This window comes from Buteo buteo, chromosome 13 (genome assembly GCF_964188355.1).
Source record: "Buteo buteo chromosome 13, bButBut1.hap1.1, whole genome shotgun sequence".
NCBI classification, from domain to species: Eukaryota; Metazoa; Chordata; class Aves; order Accipitriformes; family Accipitridae; genus Buteo; species Buteo buteo.
The window spans coordinates 16718157-16741045 of NC_134183.1; the positions used below are offsets into that span (position 1 = coordinate 16718157).

Genomic DNA, 22889 nt, shown 5'->3' on the forward strand with positions numbered 1-22889 from the left:
TCCAATAATTATTGTCACAAACCAATAAGCATATGTTTTCAAAGTTTTAAAATAGCCATTGCTATATAATTAGTCGCAATTTTAGAAACAATAAAATTCTCAAAACTAGTTTAAATACATGACACTGCACAGACACCAATTTCTCAGCTACATGAAACCCAAAGGCATATGAGTATCTCTTGATCACAAGCACAGAACCCATGGCAGCAGGCAAAAACCATCATTTGGGCATATTCTGAACAGCTCATGGTTAAGACTGAAAAGTAGAAGCCATGGGAGACAAGCTCGAAATGATTACTGCCTTCCTTCTGTGAACCCAGCAGGAACTGTTCTCTCTCCACAAAAACTGTTTCCCAACACTTATGACTTTTCTACCAGCTTTCTTAATTAGAGACGGCAATCTTAATTAGAAACACTCTTAAACACTGTTGGGGTGCTGACTCATGACCTCCTCCTTCTGTTACAGGACCACTGCAATTTAAAGATTTAACCACCAGTCTGGAATTTTCTGTTACTGGTCTGATATTTCTCTGTAGTATCATATTGAACTGTGTCCTTACCCCCAATAGTTGTTTTCATATATGTTACATCTTGGCTACATCAAATAACAAAGAAGTTAGAAGCCAAATATCTGGAAACCAAGAATTCTGAAACTAGCAAGACAAGCTGTAATATAAGGACAGAAAGATACACTAAAGTTATTTTAAAGTCTGGAAGATTTTGGGAGAATAACAGACTACCAAAACCAGTGATAAAAACACTGTTCACGCACAGAAGAATGAAATAGATGCAAAGCTCAGAGGACTCAGACAGACATCTGAATGATACTGCATTGTAATGTAACTTCTGGCACCTCTCTGGTACTTTTGTAGAAAGCATATCAAAACTAAAAAAAAAAAAATAAAAAAAAAAAATCTGAACATACTGTTAACACATATTGACAACTAATATTTAGCACCTTGCATCAGGTTACAAATGAGAACTGGCATTCACCTCATTTAAAAAGAGCAATCAGCTTACATTTAGCCACAACATTTAGCTGAAAGGCTCTTCCTCTGTTAACAGCTTAGAAGGGTGAGCAAATAAATGTAAGAGTTGATTGAGCCAACAGGCTGGAACTCTCAGGTTCCATCAGGCCAGGAAACAAGAAACAAAGTGTGTTTCCTGCATGCTCAGTAAGTCAAGAAAACAAAACTTTTAAGGGTTAAAAATATAAAGCCCATCAGGTTTAAAAGTATGACTTGGTTTCTTTTAAAAATCTTGTATCTGAAATTCTCACAGAAATAATTATCTGCAATATCCATTGTAATAGATTAAACAATTTAGTCAACAATTTTATCAGGTAAATGCATTCTACTACCAAACAGGTAAGCTGTTCTGCTTTCTTACCGTTGTCTCTGTTAATCCACCAACAGACACTGAGAGACCCAAAAGCACATAGTATTGGTATGTTGGCAAACCCAAAAGCTGGGTGATTCGAGGGAAAGCTTCTGAAGCGGCATTCCAGTTTAGAGTCTCTTTCTCTGACCTGGGGAAAAGGGAGGAAAAAAAATAATCTTGTATGAGTGCACTGCCTTTCTTCTCCATACATTCCTATGATAGCTCCTCATCCTCAAGCAGCACAACAGTGAACAAAGTCTCTGAATTACCTAAAAATCAAATTAATCATTGGTCTTTAAGCATAAGGGGAAAATACAAATCAAAACTTCAGCCACTCTCAGTAAAGTGAAGCAATGTTCAAGTCCTTGTTCTGATTCAGATAAGGGATTTGAACCACAGTTTCCTTTTCACATGCACTTTTCTCTACACCAAGAAAACAAGTTCTCTTTCTTGTGTTCCATTCTTGTGTTCCATTCTCATGTTCTCTCCCACTAACCTAGTCAACAACTGATACAAAGACAGACTTATCCCAGGAAAGGCTGACACATACACCCCAGCACAGATCAATCAGCAGCCTAGCAGACAGAGCACTTCCTGAGTTACAGGAGGTTGAGATTCTGCTGAACAAACAGAATGCAGACACAAAGCTGGAAGTTCATCATCTCAATCAGGTTTTATAATCACCATTTAGGAATTGCTCTCACTCTTGCATTAACTAGAAATTCCGTCTTGGAAAACTACTGCAACTAGAGCTTGGTTAAAATAATGCAATTCATTAAAAATTATCATTATGATCAATCAATGTTTTCCAGTTGGGAAAATTCAGGAAGGGGGACTGCCAATAAATTCCAGCTCTCACATTATGAAAAGAAAATGAGATTATACATTTCATAAACAGCAAGATTACCAAAACACAGCTCCCAGCAGTTCTGTTTTACCAATGGTCTCCCATCTACTACTGACATGATCTCTACCATCCACCATGAAATTGGCTGAAGGGTTCAGAAATTATTGGGGTTGATCCAGAGAAAGACTTACGTAGCATGACCATATAAGACCTATCTCCTTCGGGAACTATGGTTTTAACAGGAACTCATACTATTAAGTTCTTCTTTTGAATATTTTATATGTTTATGCATCTTCATTGGACACTTCAATTTAAGTCTGACAAACAGCACCAAATACTCCTCCATACACATATTAGGCATTTGGGCACAAAAATTACATCTGGTTGTTTGTGTTGGGTGTACCTGTGTGCATGTATCTTTTAACGCCACTGATTTAGGATATGTTTTTCAATATATTACCTTGGAAATATCCTCTCTAGCTCTTCTCGATGAGGTATGTGTGGAACTGGAGGATGGTCAAAATGTAAAAGAGTAAGGAACACAGATCCTGCATGAGCTCGAAATTTATCTATTTTTTCAGCTGACTGTTGAGCCAGCCAGCACATAATCTGTTTGCAGCTACAAAGAAGAAAACAATTAATCACATAATTAAATCAGTAGAATGAGTATTTAAATTGTTTCAACGACATCAACGTCCTGCTATGAAAGTATTCTGGTTTAACTCTTCATAATGAACGTACAAGTGATTTAAGACATCAACATGGTGACAGAATCTTTAAAGCTTTATCTTCCATAGATCAATCAAAAAATCATTATGACGTTAATGTGTCACAGTATTTTATATTCACGTACCACCTTTCATCCAAAAAGATATGAAGGTGCTTTAGAGTTTGGATGAACCGCTGCATTTCAGTTGGAAATAGAGGAAGAACCTTGAGAAATTTTCAAGTAGAAAATTGCACATGTAGCAGAGGACAACATCTATCCCAAATCTCATATATCCCAAATTAATCATTTCTTCAACTCTGGCTAGTTTTTAACAATATCCTATTTTGCCTACATTCATAACTAAACTCACAGCTACAATATTGTATTCCACAAGGCCCGTTACACCTTCAGAAAGGACATCTAATGACAGTAAAACCATCTAGAATTCTTTCAGTTACTGCCCAGTAACTGAAAGACCCAGTAAGACCCAGAATATTTAGAAAATACGATCCAATTGGCAGGAATGCTTTTCTAAGTTTCAGGTGAATAAAGTATTGTTTGCAATAGATCAATAGGAGGAAGCCCGTGGACAACGGGCACTGGTTGAGTAGTGTATTCCTACAGAATCCAGTATTTTCCTTCAAAGCGTCCTTCTAAGTTTGGGGGGTTTTAAATTAAAAAAGAAATCATGCATATATTCAGCTAACCATTGGGCATGCTCTGTCCATAAATCAACACCACTACTAGGAAAGTTTTGCTGCAGCTCAAGCTATGCTTAAAAAATGGTAAGTATTCTTTTTTTTTCTTTTTTTTTAACTATTAGGAGTATTGTATCATGAAATTAAAAATCAGAAGCTCAGTGTAAATTATCTTTTTCTGTATTTCCTTACTAATAGTTCTGTAAAGACAACAGAAATGAATACAAACTCGTCTCCACATTTTATCACATTCCAAATTAATGATACAATGCTCTGGAAAAGCAGGCAAGTTTGCTTTCTATTTAAGTGAACAATACAGGCAAGCTCCACAGAGGCAGCAAGTACAGACCAAATCTCACATATGCACTGCATTTCAAAGGTGGGACTGCCACCCAGCTTCTCTCAATAAGGTTAGTCTCTCTGAAAAACAGATACAATATTCTCAGCATCTGTATGGATGTAAGCTTGATGCACTTCTATCAAAAGTTCTGTCACACTTAATAAACGGGTAAGACTACAACATATAAGCAATGCTTTCTTGTATGGAATGGAATGTAGTTATAAGAGATAAGACACAAAAATAGTACAAGTAGCCTACATGTTGGCATTAATTAACTCTGCTTCATTCTGAACCAGCAGAAGCGTCACTTCCATTAAACTCGTCATAGCAGCTTCACGTACCCTGTTGAAACAGAGATACATTAGAGTAGTTACATCAGTATTTATTTAAATAAATACATCAGCAGTTAAATTAGACACTGGCAAATATTCAAAATAATGAAAGCGTTGACCACTGAGAGCAGCTATTATATTTTTGGGAGGAAGAGGAGTGTGTACAGCTGTACACCCAAGTCCCATTCTATGAAGTGATGCCCACACTGCACTGAGGGTACAACAGTCATCCTAGTTTCCAGGCAAGCCCCCTGCCTCACCATCTTATTTTTTATTTCAACCAGATGTCATCAGGTTTATTCTTTATTTTAAGAAGGTTAAAATTTATAATGATTATTACTATTTAGTGTGCAGGTAGATATATTTAAACCCAAGTGCTTTGTCTGCTTCAAATCATCTTCTAAAAAGGCCAACCCACATTTTGACATTAAGATATTTAAGCACTATTAAAAGTGTCATATTCTTGTAAATTTTCAAGCTTAATATTTCCAACATTAAAAAGAATTGTGACTCAGAACAGCTTAAATCTCTACGCTAAATAATAATTAGTTTTATGAAAAAGATTAGCTAAAGTAACGCTAAGATGTGCTTGAAGTGCATCTTTATCTATTTGGTGAAGATTTTCTGCCTTCAAAATGTCTAAACATAATATTAATATAAAAAAAAGTTGAAGAGTATAATTTCAATCAAAAATAGAAAAGAACATGCTTGTTTTAAACCACACGCCTTGTCAATATGTGAGTTGTTAAAAGTAGTTTCTTTCTCAAGACATAGGGAATACTATGGCAGATCCTCAACTGATCCTGCAGAAGACCAGGACCAACACATTCATCACATTATTCACTCATGGTAATCTCATCCCTTCTCAGTAATAATTTAAAAAAAAAAAAAAATTGACAAGGTACACCTGCCTACTGTGAAAAGTAATATTCCTGTTTCTAATTTCCCAAACAAGCTGAAAATAGTTGCTTGTGCAATCTAAAACTGGGTGGGACATCTGTTATAATGGTAAAAAAGGTAAATTACATCATTTTTTCCTAAGTAGCTTAATACTGTATTAAGTTTGGCAACTTTTCATCAAAGTTATGTTTTCCTAGTTTTTCATATAGTATCTGACTATTAGATATTCAAGTCTAACACCTGTAGACAGATTGGACAAGTCCCAGCAAACAATCTGTCAAAAGAAATGTAAGGTTTGCATATGGAAAGTAAAGTTGGTTAAACTTTCCCACGATTCTATTAAAGAAAGACAAAAATTACACACCAAAGACAAGGTCTCTCCAGAGAAATGGCAATTCTTCCCATATCCTTCCATCTTAGTCAATGGTTTAGAAGAAACAGAATGAGAAAACATTCATATTTGAGAGGCCACAGAAGTATTTAGCATCCAACAGTTTGCTATGAGAAAGGATTCCCCTTCCCCCTTTAATTTACATGTTTCTTGACTTGATTTTGGCTGGCACTGCCAAAGAAGCTTAAAAAGAATCTGGTGCTCAAAGCACATTTGAATTTTAATGGGTGTTGGGAATTTAATTTCCTCAGGATTTCTTTAAAAATTTCCACTTTGTAGAGTTTTGTTTTGTTTTTAAATTAAGACATAGACAGAAGGATAAACAATAGGTATGGGGAACTTCAGTGAGAGCTGTCAGATGTGGAAGTTAACTTGAATACCTAATTATACTTAGCCAGGTTCTTATCTACTTCAGCATCGCACCTGATTTTGAAAGCATAAAGCTTAGTATCTCTTCCCTTTCTCTGACTCCCCACCCTATATGGTTGCTCTTACATTTTCTTGCAGCTACACCTGTCTCTCTCTTGTGTTACTACTGCATTCCCTGAGCAAGAGACCCATCCACCTTCCTCTTGCTTTTTTGACAGCTGAAGGAGGAGGAGAGGGAAAGCCAAGCTCCTTCTTCCCTTGCACAAGCTGGAAGGACCTGCTCTTGATCCTTACTAGTTTGCATCCTTGTGTCCTCTTCTAAGTTTGAGATGTCAAACATGCCTACTTTTCTCTGATTTCTTGTCCTGTGTTAGTATTTCCCTGTTGTACAACAATTTTAACAACCAGTACTGACGGCTGAAGAGCTGGTCATCATTATACAAAACAAGAAAAATACAAACATGTAAATATTAACTCAGGCTGATAAGAGTAGTCTGGATTATTTGCCTTGTGTACTTTTCCAACACATTTGTAAATATTGTAGTGAAGTACTCTAAAGGAACTAGGCTAATAATTTTTAAAAGTGCCCAATACTAACATGGCACAAAATATCTTTCTTCTACTTTGCACTGTAGAACTTACACTTTACTTTCTGTTCAAAGACAGAGTAGTTATTTATAACTATTGCAACTCACTCTGGAACTGATGAGATCTCAGTGACCTATAATGACTTGGTAGAGCACAAGCATTAAAGTTTGACAGCAGTATAAACTACCCAGCAATTGCTGGCAATACAAAAAATGTAGGATCATACATACTTCACAAAAAAAAAAAGCACAATCACAACTTTTCTTCCTACATAAGACAATAGTTGGTTATAGCATGTGTTATAGTAGTTCTGATTCTTCATGGTAATTACAAATGTACTTCACAGCACCTGCCCCTGTGCTCAAGCTATCTAATAAGCAATCCTAAAGGGAAGAATGCCACTGTAATTAACTTATTTTCTTTTTTTTAAAGCAAACCTGGGGCTACCAAGTAGAATAACAACATTAAAGTCAAGAGTGCGTAGGACAGAATTCTAAAACAGACATATCCAAAAATTTGAGCCTAAAGAAAAAGCTCCCAAACTCACACAATGCAAACTTGGCATCATGTATTATTATACCGGATTTGAACAGAGATCAGCATGCTAGGCATGGCTGCTGAAGCAGAATACAGCCAATGCTTCAGAACAGGACTGTTTTGCTTGCAGCAGGGAGGAGGGAGCAAGCGACTGAGACTGTTTTGGCTACAGAGAGTATGACGAGCAAGGAGGAGTGCACATCCTCCCCCACAAGGTCCAGCTAAGGTCTCGCCCACTGTAGCCTTCCCAAGTCAGCAATTACCATCACAGGTCGCAGCCATCATCTGTGAGCTCTGCCAGCTTTGCTATAGCCACAACATACCTAGTTTGGAGCCCTTCATTTCAGTAGTCCTCTATCCCTCCTCACCTGTTGAGTCACAGCTGCTAATTACAATATAGTAGATGCCACTCAATTAAATTAAAAGGAAATTAGGTTTCATGTTCATACACTACTGTTGAAAACACCCTTCAAAGAAGGGGACAGTGACGGAAAAAATGTCTAAAACAGTTACTTCATACAAACACTCTGCAAGGATATTACTGAAAATAAACACCAAAGCCCTTCATGTGACTCAGCACTGTTAGACAAGAGCTTCTTCAATAAACTGGGAAAATAAGGAAATCTTTTCAACCAACAAAATTATTTCATACCAGTACTTTTCAGGCACTCCCCACTTCCTGCCTGGAATGTAATAAAAGCATAGCCAGATACTAGATCTGAACAATCAAGAGATTGTTAATTTATAATCCTGAACATGCATCTCTGTATCCTGAGATGCTTCATATAGTTGCCAGACAGGTCAAATACATATTACCATACCGTTAAACAGGGCTGATAATTTATGTATAGAATCGTATCTAAAAGCAACATATATCTGCATATTTTCTAATTATAATTATGGATTAAGACAATAAAATTAAGAAGTCTTTCTCAAAAACAGCATTTTACTCAAAATCAAATTCCAACAAGTAACAGACAATGAAAATTAATTTATCACATTCATTTACTTAGCTTCTCTATACAAGGATTGAGTGTAACTGCTCTGAGCCTTCTACATAGCAGCAAAATTGTCATATATTATAAATCTGCAGATACTGGATTTATTCCTGAATTCTGATAATTTAATACTTTTTATTAACAAGTACTATTTCAGGCTGGGCATATTTGTGCTCATAAACACATGCAGAAAAGCACCCTGACAAGACCAGCCTGTATGTTTCCTTAGTTCTCATCTGATCCCTAAGATCCATATTTCACATGGTTTTCTCACCCTGTAACTACAGGATAGTAGAAGTGAATAACATGAAACCTTCACTGCTGCTCTGTCTACCACATTCAAAGATTGCAGGAACTTCCAATCAGTAAGAGATGTTACATCTCCAATTACAGCTTCTTTAGAAATTAAACACAAACCCCAAGAAGGGCATAAGCCTTTATAGTGCTTTGGTTCATCAATTTAGAAATAGCCTTTTCAGGTCACTGTTACTGAAAGAATAAAGAACATTCAGATGAATGCTGTGTTATATACAGAATCTTATTTATGTATTAAGGGAACTGTGAAGACTGAAGAATGTCACAAAAATATGACTGCTACAGACTTCATATTATACCTATTCTATAGACTTCACATTAGTAGATACATTTCTACAGACATGATTTAATTATGCTTGCAATCTCATAGCTGAAATAATTGAAACCCTAAACTTACAAAAGAGTCAGTAATACCACAGCACAATTGATAAAGTTTTCATCCATCTCAGTCACTAGCCTTGAAAATTTGTCCCTAACACGTTATGCAACTGCTCCCTCTGCTGGCAAAAAATCCCCACAACACAAACGTACAATAGGAGAGTTCACCAAGTAGGAGAAAATGTGTTATTTCAAAGAAACAGAAGTAATGTTTTAAATCTCTGTACTTCTTACAACTAAATGCATTCTTAATAGTCACTAAAAGAAAATTATGTCATCCACAAAACCAGAATAAGGCTGAACTTCAGTTCAAAACACAGTAGTCCCCATCTTCCTAACTTCCAAGGCAAGGGACAAATTCTTGTCAGCCTTTCCTTTCCCCCAGTGTATTTCAACCTATACTTAAATCTCCAAAAGCTTAGAGCTATCTATTTCCAACAGGTTTTGAAAAGACATCAGTTTTTAATTAGTCATTGAACATGACAGCTAAGTTTAAGTTCAGTTTGTAAGGCATCTTACCATCCTCCAACATCTCCTCGGCTGTCTGTGGTGTAGTCTGTCATACCACTAAGTAGTGTAGCATAAATCTGAGTAACGTTATCTCTGCAGACATATTCTTCCTGGGTTCCTTCTCCATTTACACCTATTGTCTGGCAAACCCTTTACAAAGAGAAAAAGGGAGGGGAAAACCACAACACTAGCAAGGAGAAACATTAAGATCATAGCTTTGTTCTTTTGCTTAATAAAATTCCCTGGACATAAAATATTCTAAACACCTATAACATTTGCTACAAACAGTATGAAGAATATTTCTGAGCCTACTGTGTGGTATTTGACCTGAGGATTTCTGATCAGTGTTCGGGTTTAAAGGAACACTGGCAAGCTAAAAAAAAAAAATCAACAGATAAGCAGATTGGTTTTATGTCTATACTACTTCAAAAAGGGAACATGCTTGAAGTACCTGTCAGTTTTTGAACTCTCCTTAAAATGAAGTGAGCGAGAAGAGCAAAGGACTAATACAATGTGCATTGAATTTGATACTAACAAGCTTCTTTAAATTGAAGACATGGGGGTTTTCCACTGTAAGTTTAACAGAATATATAACATGATACTATTAACACTAACTACACTGTGGCATGTCAACACAGAAAATACCCCTTTAGAGAAAAAGTATAACTTCTTTAAACCAATTCAATCTTCTTATTAAAAAAGTGGAAAAAAACATATATTCTTCCTCCTCACTAAACTGCAGCCCATGAGAAAGGTGATCTATAAAATATACTCTAGCTAGTCAGTTAATGGATTAAAAAACCCCACAACGCCATCAGAGTTGTACTCCATCCTCAGATGTGTAGATAATCCTCTGAATCAAAGATATATTGAATAATGGAGATACATACAGTCCCACACTAAAAATGTACATCATAGTGTAGCTTGATTTCAAGAATCATGCTACAAGCTCACAACAGAAAGCAGAATGAACAGGAGAAAGCTTCTAGAGAAAGAATTAAAATTAGACAAAACAAAACATACTTTGCAATTGCTATCAGGGCATCTCTTCTGGCTTCTGCAAAGCTCACATCTGCAGGGGAAATTAAGGTAACTTTTTTCAAACCTTCCAAAACCTGAAAAAATATAAAAATTGAGATATTTAAGTCAATGCATTATTTATGATACATGTTAAATTTAGGTACCATATTAAAATAAGCTCAATCACATACGAGAGAACCAAGCAGGCAACAGTGTTTGGTTTCTCACCAGGACTTGTCAGCCTGCCTCACTTCTCCCTTTGGACAAATGTTCCATAGCAAAGGTATAATTCAATCTCTGGCTTTTCCATTAACACTACTAAAGCAGGACTAAACTTTAATTATCAGAATCTATGAGAAGCTAAACTCATGATGATTTTCTGGAGTTACTGTATATTAGAATCCAAATCCCTTTCACAAAGACCTTTAATTATGATCATTATTATTTATTTGATTACCATCATAGGTTTCACTCAAAAATACCGTGTGTCCTCTTCTCATTACAATCATTGTATTTTCTCACCTGTTGGAGCCTGCCCTTTAGCAGAAATCTTGGAAGGGCCCCAAGTGCTCGTGAAAAGCCGCAACGAATCATTTCCTCTGTGTTTTGTAGTTCTGAAACATACTGTGTCACCAGCTCATCTATAAAAAATACAGTTCCAGAGTGAAAAGCAACTACCACATCATTATCATTACATATTTGGCTAACAAAACAATATAACAGGGAAAGATCCCCCAAACAGAGCAGCTAGAAAATTTTATAATTCATTAAACTAAAATACAGAATACCATTAATTTCCTACAGAAAAAAGATAAAAATTTTAAGATGTTCACTGTTACATGAATGAATTCTTATTTTCTAAATATGAAGTCAGATTTTTAGACAGAATACTCCTAGTCATTCAGAGAGACAAAGTTCTCAATTTTAAAAAGCTACAATGTTTTAAAATCCAAAGAATAAATGTAAGCACAAATTTCTATGCAAACACAGGGGAACAAGTTATCTTATATTTACAGGTCATCATTTTCCATAATTAGACAAGTATTCTGTGTTAGGAAAGAGATGTCTGGATTTATGAAGGTCAGATATTCGACAGTTTTCCCCCAGAAAAGTCTTAATTGGACTCAAGGTTTAAACACACACACAGATCATACCTAAGCAATGAGATAATTTTATATCACTTTTTATATAAAATGACAAAAATAAAGTTGGGCTTTTTGCAGGAGAAAGCTCAAAAGGAAGTGCCCATTTTGAAGTAGGGATGCTGTGCTGACATTCTGTGCACTGTTACATGACAAAACAGGGACAATCACTCTACAAACAGTAGCACAGGCAAAAGGCACAAGAATAAACTGAACTGGGCATGGAAAAAGAAGTCTCAACAATGCAGTGAAGTGATACAAAGAAGAAAATGAGGATGAAAGAAAAAAAGAAAAAAAGTCAGGAATCTATCTATGTATTTCTACTGTAGTCTTTATCATAGACTTAACAGACAATACTTCCTTTACCAGATTTTTCAGCTACTATATTAAACTCTTTTGTAAAATGCAGAGAAAAACACCATACTCCAGAAAAGCTTCTAAGAACCACCAAGATAGCTGCAATAAACAGAACTCTGGTACAAAAAGGAGAAAGGTGGTTTTATTAATTGCTTTACTGAATACGCACTTTTTAATCCTCAAAGAAAAAGAATCAAGAGATCCTAAGAAGTTTACATAATTGTGCCATTGCTTACCATCATCTAAGAGTTAAATGATTGAGCAATATTTGCTAGAGGAAGAAAGAATAGTTACCATAAGAAACTACAGATTAATCATAACTCACGACTGACTTTTTTTTTTTTTTTTTTTTAGTTTTAAAGTCCCTATGCAATTAGCAGGCCTCAACTAGTTCCTCAGATCAGGGAACTAGTTCCCTGTCCAGAGGTTAGCAATACCTTCACATAAGCACATCTATTATTTTAAAATTTCCAAACCAGGGACTGTAAGACAGAGTCTTGAGGCCATAGAAAGATGCAATACTTGCTGAGACAGCAACACCATCTTAGACAGTAAGACTATGACAGTCTTCCCTTTGACTGATGTAAATTTAAGATTGACATTTTAGCCAAATGACATAAAATTAAGACATGCCAACTAGCAAACGAGCAGCTCTTTGCTTTTAAGTACTTAGTAATTATGCTAGCGAGGGTAATGCAAATGTTAATATTCTTCTAAGAGACTTCAGCTTCATAAAACAACAGGTCTATGAAACATCTACAATATTAATTCAAAACAACCCATCCTGAAAGAGTATTAAAAGAGAAAGTCATCAAAACCACACCAGAACACATTAAGACAGAAAAAATAAAACAAAGAAAAGGTGAAAAAAGAGTCAAAAGGAGTGATTCAGTAAAACTGCAGTCTTATAGGGACAGATTTCGAATGCTGAATCACTAATATATCTTTGATTTGTTTTGATTTTAATTTGTCAAGCCATAGTGAAACACTGGTTAAATTTTACCAAAAGCTTCCCCCCCCACCCCCAATCCCCTTAATCACGTTTAGACCTGCTTTAACTGACTTAGATAAGGCATCTGCATTGTCATTGAATGTCTTCTGCACTGTAGCTGCCACACATACATGCATACGTCAGACATTATGGGGAGGATTTTTAGTAGTGGATTTCAATTCCACAACATACAGAATTTAATGGTCATGAAATACATAGTTTTTACTGGCACAGAAATGAAAATACACAAATTTTTTTTCTTTTAAAAGATGCTTGCATGTAAAATGGCATTTTGTTACTGTATGTGGAAGAGGCTTTAGAGCATTACAAGGCCAAATAAAAACATAATCAAGACAGAGCTGACTAGAGATCTTTTAGAACAGAAAAATTTCCAACTCACAATTATATTCTCTAAATCATTCTAGAAAGTCTGATGAAAAATTTTGCCTGTATCTACAAATCTCACTCTAATTATGTCCCTAGACCATCACAGCTACACTGCCATGATTCCTTCAAGCACAAGCCAGATGAAAAGTTAACCTAGAATCCAGGAAAAAACAATTAAGCTTCATAGGCATCTAAAAGAGTCCAGCATCAGAACAGCTGCAGCCACCTATTGCGTGTTCTTCCAGTAGATCCCCTCTCCTCCTTGATTTTGACATCTGCCCCAGTTTTCCAGTCCACTTTTACATAAGCTTGAAACTTCATCCTTACATAAAATGTGACCTATTAACCTTTCAACTCATTTTTAGCTTGCTTGCTTTGATTCAGCATTGCCTCCTCCTGCTCAAAGTGTTAAGTTTTTACAAAACATTACTCTTTCCTGAGGTCGGGGTTTTTTAATCTGCCTTTGTACCATATCACATGTGCTGCCCACAAAAAATGAGGCATGCAGTGCCAACCTGCATGAAGGAAAGGGCTACTTTTTGAATTTTTTTTTTTTTTTTTTTCAAAAATATAGAGATTTAGCAATATAGAAAAGATTTAAAAATCAAGATAGGCTGCTTTTACATATCAGCCATAACTTCTTTGGGGCATGGACTGCATATTACTATATATGTGATAGGTGTTGGGTTCATTCTAGGAACTACCATAGTAGAAGTAAATATTCTGTTACTTGATTTAGGAATGACTTAGTAATGGCAAAAAATAGGAAAACAAATCATTATTTTGTTAAGTATATATAAGGTCGCTGACATATTTAGGAAAACAAGAACAAAAATGTTGTTATTCTTAAAATATCTATCTATACAATCCAGCAATCTGTCTCTGATGGACATGATACAATTTCATACTTGAAACAAAGAAAGGTCCAGAAAAAACAGTATAAAAAAAGATGTTGATTCATACGCTCCTAACAAAGTTCAAGCCTACTCCTGTACTACTGATCCAAATCCAAACAGATTTGGTTTCATACGCACATTTACAAGAACTCTGGGTGTCCTTGCTGTCTTCTCTTCTTATCACTAACCAATTCTTCAAGTCTGCCACAACCTCTCGCACACAGTTTATCAAAATATGATGTGAAAAAGTCTCATTTCATTAAAATTTAGGATTTGCCACTAACACATATTCTTTGCTTCTTTGTTTCACAGTATGGAATAGAAAAGCAACCTGTTTTTCCTATTATACATTATTATGGTACCTTGTATTCACCTCCAGTCTAAAACAAGCAAAAACCCCGAGACATTTCCTAGACTTTCAGTTGGTTTTATCACTCTTTCCTGAAGCATTTTAAGGTCCTTTAAAATTAGTGATGCTCCTCGCCATTCTATCCAATACCTCCAAAGTGCATGTTAGGTCCAGCCCAATATTTTCTGCCTCTACTGTAAACATGAGTCATTACCCTGTAGAGCTGGATCAGCTTCTCCATTTTCATTGATGTAATATTCATTACACAGCGCAGCCAGTGCAGAGACTGCAGACTCCTGCAACAAAGGCAAAACTGTGAACTTGATATATTTACTTAGGTCATACTTTATGATAACTGTGCTTAGAATTAAAAGGTTAAGGAAAAAGAGAGCGGATTTTTTTAAAAAAATCATTCCCTTCAGCTACTGACATTTACTTTTTATTTCTTCCCAATACTGGTTTAAGAACAGTTGAACAAGAAACGTATGTAAGAACAGAACAGATTCTACTCTTATACCTTAAAAAGTACCAGTAAAATGAATTAATACTTAAGACATTAATAGTGATGTATCAACTGTATTTTCAGTTCAGTTGAAAGACCTCCAGGATGACACAGTATTACAAAATACAGAAGTCATTATTTCACCTTCAATGTATTGATGCCAGATTGATAAGAAACAAACCTTACTTCCCCAGAAACCTATAGAAAGGAAACGCAGAAAAAACCCCATGGACTGAAGGTTATAAACAGAAAACCCCAAATATCTAGTATCACAATCCTCGTGTCTCAATCTTAATTGGTTTAGAAAAGGATCAAAGGTTGTGTATTATGCCTGAACGTCCTAATCTTTAGAGTGGTTTCGGTCATACAGCTGCTATTTCAAAAAGCATGTAACAAGTTTTCTCATAAAATTTATGGTTGAATTATACTTTTCAGCTAATAATATAATGCTGACCAAAATTATAATAAATTTGAGAGTGTGCAAAAACTATGCACTGTTCACTCCATATTAATAGCAACAATACTTATTAGTACTCATGTTCTCTGGGTACAAGAAATCTTAAATGATAACACAGGAATCCTGTACAGCCTATTCATTCTACCCTCAAAGACACCTCAGACCTGTTCTCTATGCAAAATCAAGGACTTGAAAGAAAACCAGTATTCATCTAAATAATATTCTAACTACCACAGGCATTATAGTAGGCAAAATATACAGAATTCTCTAATTGCTGTAAATCATAGAACCATAGAATAGTTTGGGTTGGTAGGGACCTTTAAAGGTCATCTAGTCCAACGCCCCTGCAACAAGCAGGGACATCTTCAACTAGATCAGATTGCTCAGACCCTTCACTTCCTAAAGAGAATGGTTTTCGCCTTAAATGCATGAAGTTACATTGGAAGAGCATACTGGAAAAAAAGATTACTTTTCAATGTCTTAAGCATTGCTGTTAAAAATTATTTCTCTCTAAAATATATACAGAAATCAAGTGAGAACTGACATTTACTACACATACTTTGCTCAACATTAATTAATGTTTACCAAACAAGTAAAAAATCTCTAAAGTCTATAATTAATTCTTCTAAGCTTTAGAAGTTCCAGTTATAAGACATACAAACTCTTTGAATAAATTGCTAATACCAAAAGAATATTCCAAGAATTCAAATTTCATCTTCTAATTTTCTTCAGTGATTTGGATACATTCTAGTCTACTCTGTCTTCCGAGGAAGACTTTAAAAGATGAGCTACCAGATACTTGCAATGGCTTTTTATCTTATTTTTAAACCCTAACAAAATGAACACAATATATTACATTCAAATTGTCTCTGTGATGGCTATAAGCTCTAAAAGGGCAGACAAAAATTGCCTTTTTAATTCAGTAGAGCCTTTAAGAGTGCAAGATCAAATTGTCACGGTATTACTTGGGAAAATTAAGGCAAATAACTGGAGATGTTAATATCATGTACATAAAATTGCATGAAATATATCCATCAGTGGATTTAATATTCAGAATTAGAGTAGCCTGAGAGCACAGTAAAAGGATTTGCAACAGAGTTTAATGGAAAATTTAAGCACGTTGTCCTGAGTAACTGGTTGATCACACCAATGTGCTCACTGTTAACAAAGGCCCTCAGTACATCAGGCTTGAGGACATCATCCAGAGATTCTTTTTAATTCTCACAAAAGTTCCCTGAAACTACCAAAATCAACATATCTTGCACATATTACAGATACACCAAAACAGATGCAAAATATCGCATCAATGTAACCATACAGATGACAGCAAGTACCTTCAAGCAACCATCAGCGACTACTCACCGCCAGCCCACTGTCAATACCAGCACCTGTCAATTAGTTTGTCCAAATGTACATACAAGAACAACCTTTGTGATAGCTGTTCAAGTATTAATCAAAAAGGTCCATTCATTTGAATTTTGAGGAATTCAAATTTAAAAAAAAATATAACCCTTCTTATCAATCTAAGAAATAGTCAAGAACCAATTAAATTCCATGGAAAATAATCCACCAACAGAAAGCAAAAATATTTCTAATGCTGTACTTAATGTGACCACATGAAGAAGGAGGAACTATTGTACCTTTATATGCTGTCGTGCAGCGCTTGAAACAAGAGGGAGACTTCTGAGACTGTCATTTATTAACCACTGCCAGCCACCTGAAATAGTAAGGAATATAAATGGCATTCATTTTTCTTACTTTCTGAACTTCAATGTTCTCTGTTTTATTTTTTTATAAAGACCAGAAATTATACACATTGATGTATTTCCTTGGTTTTCCAAAATAAACAAGGTTGTGATTCTCAATTAGTATAGCTATTCTGGTTTGGTTTACAATGTATGTAGCACAAACACTGCATCTGGTGATGCTGAAAACTTGACAGGAAAAAAAAAAGGTTAGTAAACAGCTACAAAACACATCTTCAGAAAACATCACCATCTGTTGCAGAATTTGTGTATCTTTTAAATATTTTTTATTTGTTAGGCCACCCAACCTTGCTATCTTGCTGTTTTGAAAAACATCATTCATTAATACTTTAGCTTAATGAATAACTACTAAGATAATGGAAGGTTATTTAAAATATGACATACCGATTATTGGATCTCCTCTAAATGGCATTTTTGATAGTGACAACTTTTCAATTAAAGTGCAGACTGTAAGAAAATAAATTTGATAACTGGATAAATAAAAAAGAGAAATTGCAGCAATTTTGAAGATACAATCACATCAAGTTACATTAGTATTAATTTTAAATTGAAGAAAGTCTGCAAATAGAAGTCCAAAATATGTGAAATCAGAAAGTGAAAGGAAATTACATTTGTGATTCTTATATTAAAAAAAAGCTACTATGCAGTAACCGTTCTCTGACATGAGTTAGTCCCACCATTCATGCAAATCCATTGCTTGGTGGTATGTTTTTCCCACTCTGCTATTTAAGGTGCATATGTACATATCAGCCACCTTTCTGTTTCCATACCAGTCTGTAAATTGCTATGTAGTAATGTTGACAGTAAACCAACTTGGATACACATAATACTACAGTCACTAAAAAACTATTCAAATACCTATGAAAGGTTTTCCTACTTCTTATTAGCAATTTTTTGGACCTTCAAGGAGCGGCATCTGTCCACTGGACAGAGCTAGGAGATATAAAACTGGATGCAGCTTTATTTCCTTTGATACTTGGAATATGAGAAAATGTCATTTTAATAATTAAGTCCTTATTATTTTAAATCTATAAACTTAAATGAGTTCTAAGCTTACAAAACCACTTTCAGAATAGTATTTTTTTAATGTTTCAAGGCTGTTTTGGGGAACAGAGATTAACACAGTAAATATTGCAAACTTTTACTATACAATAGATTGACTGCATTGCTCAAATGAAAACTCAGCACTTAAGGAATATAGTATCTTTCACCTCCTGGTGATGAGTTCAAATAAAACACATCGGTATACATCCATACTCACTATCTGACTGCTTTAGAGTTGGTGGAGAGGAGGGAAAGGACAGAACAAGCTACTATACGATGCCACCTTTTTGTTTTCCTCTCTTCCCACAACTTAATTGTTGAATCTTACTCCGGGATCTGTACACAGGTCATCTTCTTCATTTATAATCAACTTATTGGGCTCCAAATCTACTTTTGAATTCAGTCTTCACTATGGTAATGTCACACAGTCAGACTCCCTCTGCTCAAACTCCATTCAATATTGTTTGTCAGCTTCTTTGTTCTAATATTTATTCACAGACAAGGTTAAGTACAATGTGACTAAACCCAAGTCTCTTAGGGTTCCTCCTTAGTTCTCTATGCTTCTTTATGCTCTATTGTGGTTGAGACCATCATCTTCATTAGACATGCAGGCAATTTGTGGAACATTTTCAATTCTTCTCTTATTCCGCCTACACAGTTGTATCATGCCAAAATACTGTCATTTGTACTTCTCCAAAACTAAAAAATATTCAGCTGCTTAAAAGCTAAAACATGTTAAAAAACTACCTATTCTTTCAGCCTGCATTATCATTCACAAGACTGTAAACTCATTCAAAGGCTGCAGAAATCCCCTTGCCCACTTCACCCCTTCTATTTGATCACTCTTCCACCTTGGTACTGAAACTCCTTTACGCACTAAGTTTGGATGGCTTCACATCTTCAAAGCCAGAATCTGCTACGTAGCACTTCCTTCATGGAACCCACAAGCAGGAAGCTCAAGTTGGCACCATTTCCTTATCCACCCAGGCTACCTGGATGGGCACTTTTTCCTGCAATGCCCTTCCTTTTTACAGTGGTTCTGTATATAACAATCTTCAAAATCCATGTGAACAACCTATCGTCTTTTCTGTAATACCACCCTTTTCACAAACTGATGTTTATATGGTCTTTATTCTTCACCTTTGCACACACACATATTAAGATAAAATCATTAGTTACGTGATGGCATCTGTCTTAATGGACAGATCATATCTCTTCTGGAGAGGAATCTCAGTAAATCAATGAAGGAAGCCAATTCAACCCCGAAGAAAGTTCACTGTGTGCAACAACGGAAGGAGAGAATGCGTGACATAAACTTAAGAACTACCTCCAACTCTTACACAAACAGGGTTATTCACAAGTGTGCTGGCAACCAATGTTCTGGAGTACCTGTCTTCCGATCAGCCTCCAAACTTTGTATTTTTTTAATTACTGTACATACTTTTTTTATGCATTCAACACAATATATGCAAAACAAAATGGAAAAAAATAAACAGAAGAATTCATTACTGCACATTTTCTTCTTTCACACCACAGCTGTGATACTTACCTGCTGGTCTCATCAGTTCTCCACCTAAACCCCTGCAAAGCAAAAACAGAGCCTTCAGAATAACCTACCATAAGCAGTCTGAGTGCATTGCCTAGTAAGGAAAAAAAACCCTCAAAACCATTTCAGAATGAAAGCAGATCACAAAATACCTGCAGTTTTGTATTTGACCAACTCTAAAATACTTCTTTTTAAATCAACTGTTGTCTTGACTTCAGCATGATTTATACAAATCCTTGAATATTTAACTTTCTTCTTACAAAAACACGGTCCCAGTCTTTCTAATTTTTTATGTGAATAATAAAGATTGTCAAGTTCATTCTGCTTTTCTTTTCACTTGCTTCAGAAGCATTCCAAACCTGTGGGACTTGCCACAGGACTGTTCAGTCACACAGCCTCTAAGAGCTTCTGTCTTACACAACTAAAAAGCAATTACATGCAATTTTTTAACAAAATCTTCATCTCTGAAACATTAAATAGAAAATTCACTTACCAGTTCCCATTTTTGCAAATGTTAACTGGCTTACTTTCCTAGCAAAGTTTCTCACCTTTCTCTCTTCATCTTCTCCTTCCCTGCTAAAGCCCCCTCCCAGGTGATTTTGCATTCATCACCACGAGTGAGGGGGTAAAAACTTCCAACACATCAGAAAAGGCTCAAGATGCTTCTGACCTTCCTGAAGTAAGTGCATGTTACATAAGGATGGTCTCACCAGCTCAGACCTCAGGCTTATCCAGCCCAGTTATCCTATCTGAATATTAGCCTGGCCACTGACAGCACTAGGAGGAGAAAGTCTGAACTTGGCACAAAGTGTGGAGAGGGAGAAGCGTCCTAGAAATAGCAGGGCCTGTTTCCATTCTTTAGCCTCTCACGTCTCTGGACAGACAGATGTCTCCTCAACCAGCTGAGCAATGTTTGCTGGTTACATGGATATCCCCAAGGTGCCATGTGCACTGCTTGGGGTGTTCTGCTCGGTGTCATCCTCTGCGGCTTAACTTTTCCATTTTATGAACCTTTGACCCCTGCCCTTCCTTTGGATATTTCCTCCCTCGACTCCTTATTCTTCTCTCCCTTTACTTCTGCTGGAATATTTCCTCCCTGAGGTGTGCCAAACCCTTAATCACCTCTTTGTATGGCCATGCTCAGGCAGAAACTCCCAGCAAGGGGGAGGAACAACAAAGGCTTTTTTGTTTATTTGCTTGGGTTTTGTTTTTTGTTTTGTTTTTTTTTAGCCTTTTCTTCCCTCCTCTCCTCCTCCCTCCCCACAATAAAATTAGTAGCTATGCTCAGAAGGCAAACTTAGCAACCCTAACAAGTCTTAGAACTTTGTTCTCCAATTTATCCTTTTATATGATCTTCAAAAGCCTAAACATTTTAAACAAGTTTTTCCATTCCATACAAGTAGGTGCCTCCTGTAACATGCACTGGGTTTTTGACTGCTCAACATTTTCACTGGTTTTTCAGGTAATGCAGAGATGCCAGCTCCACAATATTCTCATTTGCCATAGATCAGCACTTCCTTTAATTGGGATTTTTTTTCCTTTTGACAATCAATATATTAAGCTCAATGCAATAATCCACAGCACATTTTATCATTGTAGGAAGCAAGTGCAGATTCCACATCCCCATGCTGATAAGGTCTTTGTATTATCTACCCCACCCTCCTGCCACATTGTCTGCTCTCCAGCTTCTAAAAAATTTAAATTAGAAAACAAAGAAGCGATGCAAGGAGTCAAGACAGTGGCAAAAATAGAAGAATGATGTGGCAAGGCTTGCTTCCTCTTGAACATTTCTTTTCCCTTCATTTTGTCCTCAGCCATTCCTTGCCTTTTGTCTGTTGCCTTATGTCTGTTGCAAATGAGTATAAAATAATGATCTTGTAAATTTGTTTGGTGCGCAACAGAGTCTGCTGATGTAAGGATTCAGATACAGACTTCTGTTCAAACTACAAAGCAAGAACTGAGTCATAAAGGCTGCTCTTCTCCACTTCTTCACACTGCCAATAAGGAAGTCAGGCCACTTAAAGCTACTCTTATGTTAATAATTTGACAGCTATCCCTTCCTCTGGCATTACATCAACTCAATTTAATTTCAGAGTTTAGAGCTTCACTGAGGATTGTTGTCCCTGTGCACGAATGAAGAATGGTGACAGTGATTTGCACAGTAAGATTTCCACATAACGCAGAAACTATAATGAAAACTATCTTTGAAGGCACTGCGATACCATGTGTTCTTCTCTGCAAAACTTTTCAAGTTATTTCTTGCCTAGACATCACAGTATGTCCATCAACATATCTAAAAATTTTTCCCCTTTCCACAGCTCATACATATTTCAATTTTAAGAACCGAGAATTCTATCATAATCCTAGATCTTTCCTCAGTCAGTGTTTAGTTTGTCAAACATGATGCACATCTTTCTATTAACTTTATCTCCCTCTGTAGTATTTCACTAAATTAAAAAGATACAGATCTACCTAATTCAGAGATTCTGAATTTTGCTGTACAGTCAGTATTCTCTCTTTTTTCTTCCAAAGACACATCCACAAGTTGCATCACTTTATTAGATGTACCTGTTTTAAGTTTTAATTATTAATTCAATTTGTAAAGTGACTGATGCAGTGCCGAGGTTCCATGAGCTCCTAAGCATTCCTTCCTACTTGTGGTTCCACAGCAATGTTTCTCTCCTAGAAACATCTTAGAAGGAGTCACAATTTATTTGTGGAAAATATAATCAAAATGTATAATCCCTTGTAGAACACATGAATTAAATTACTGACCTAAGAATGCTGGTATCTATTTTAAAATTATGTAGGCCTGAATCAGAACCAATGACAGTGCTGTTTTCAGTGCATATAGAAGTTCAAGGTACTTTTGTGGATTTTTTTTTTTTTAATTATTTAAAACCTGCTTTTTGTGAGTTCAGAATTGATCTCTAAGATTATAAAATAACAGTAACTGAAGCTGTTTAGAAATGAATAGCATCTACATTTTCATAAACATCTGAATCTGAAGTTAAAACTACTGGAATAGCTGAAGAGATTCGATTGCAAAAACTCAATTTTCAGGAAGCTAAAAACACCCACTGAATAAGTATTTTCATCTCCATAAGACTAGTAACCTATTATTTTCCATGGGAACTCTT

At 35.8% G+C, this 22889-nt stretch overlaps 1 protein-coding gene across 3 annotated transcripts in view; it reads right to left on the minus strand.

Annotated features, from left to right (window-relative positions):
- TBCD (tubulin folding cofactor D) overlaps positions 1-22889 on the minus strand; it is a 130682-nt gene that overhangs the window by 21463 nt on the left and 86330 nt on the right. For all 3 annotated transcript variants that reach the window (XM_075044876.1, XM_075044874.1, XM_075044875.1), the window contains exons 24-33: positions 19753-19784; positions 17544-17606; positions 17034-17110; positions 14649-14730; positions 10835-10953; positions 10316-10407; positions 9302-9442; positions 4233-4316; positions 2688-2846; positions 1390-1528 (exon numbers count right to left, since the gene is read on the minus strand). In XM_075044876.1, the coding sequence (XP_074900977.1) occupies positions 1390-1528; positions 2688-2846; positions 4233-4316; positions 9302-9442; positions 10316-10407; positions 10835-10953; positions 14649-14730; positions 17034-17110; positions 17544-17606; positions 19753-19784 (988 nt within the window). The remainder of the gene's footprint in view (positions 1-1389; positions 1529-2687; positions 2847-4232; positions 4317-9301; positions 9443-10315; positions 10408-10834; positions 10954-14648; positions 14731-17033; positions 17111-17543; positions 17607-19752; positions 19785-22889) is intronic.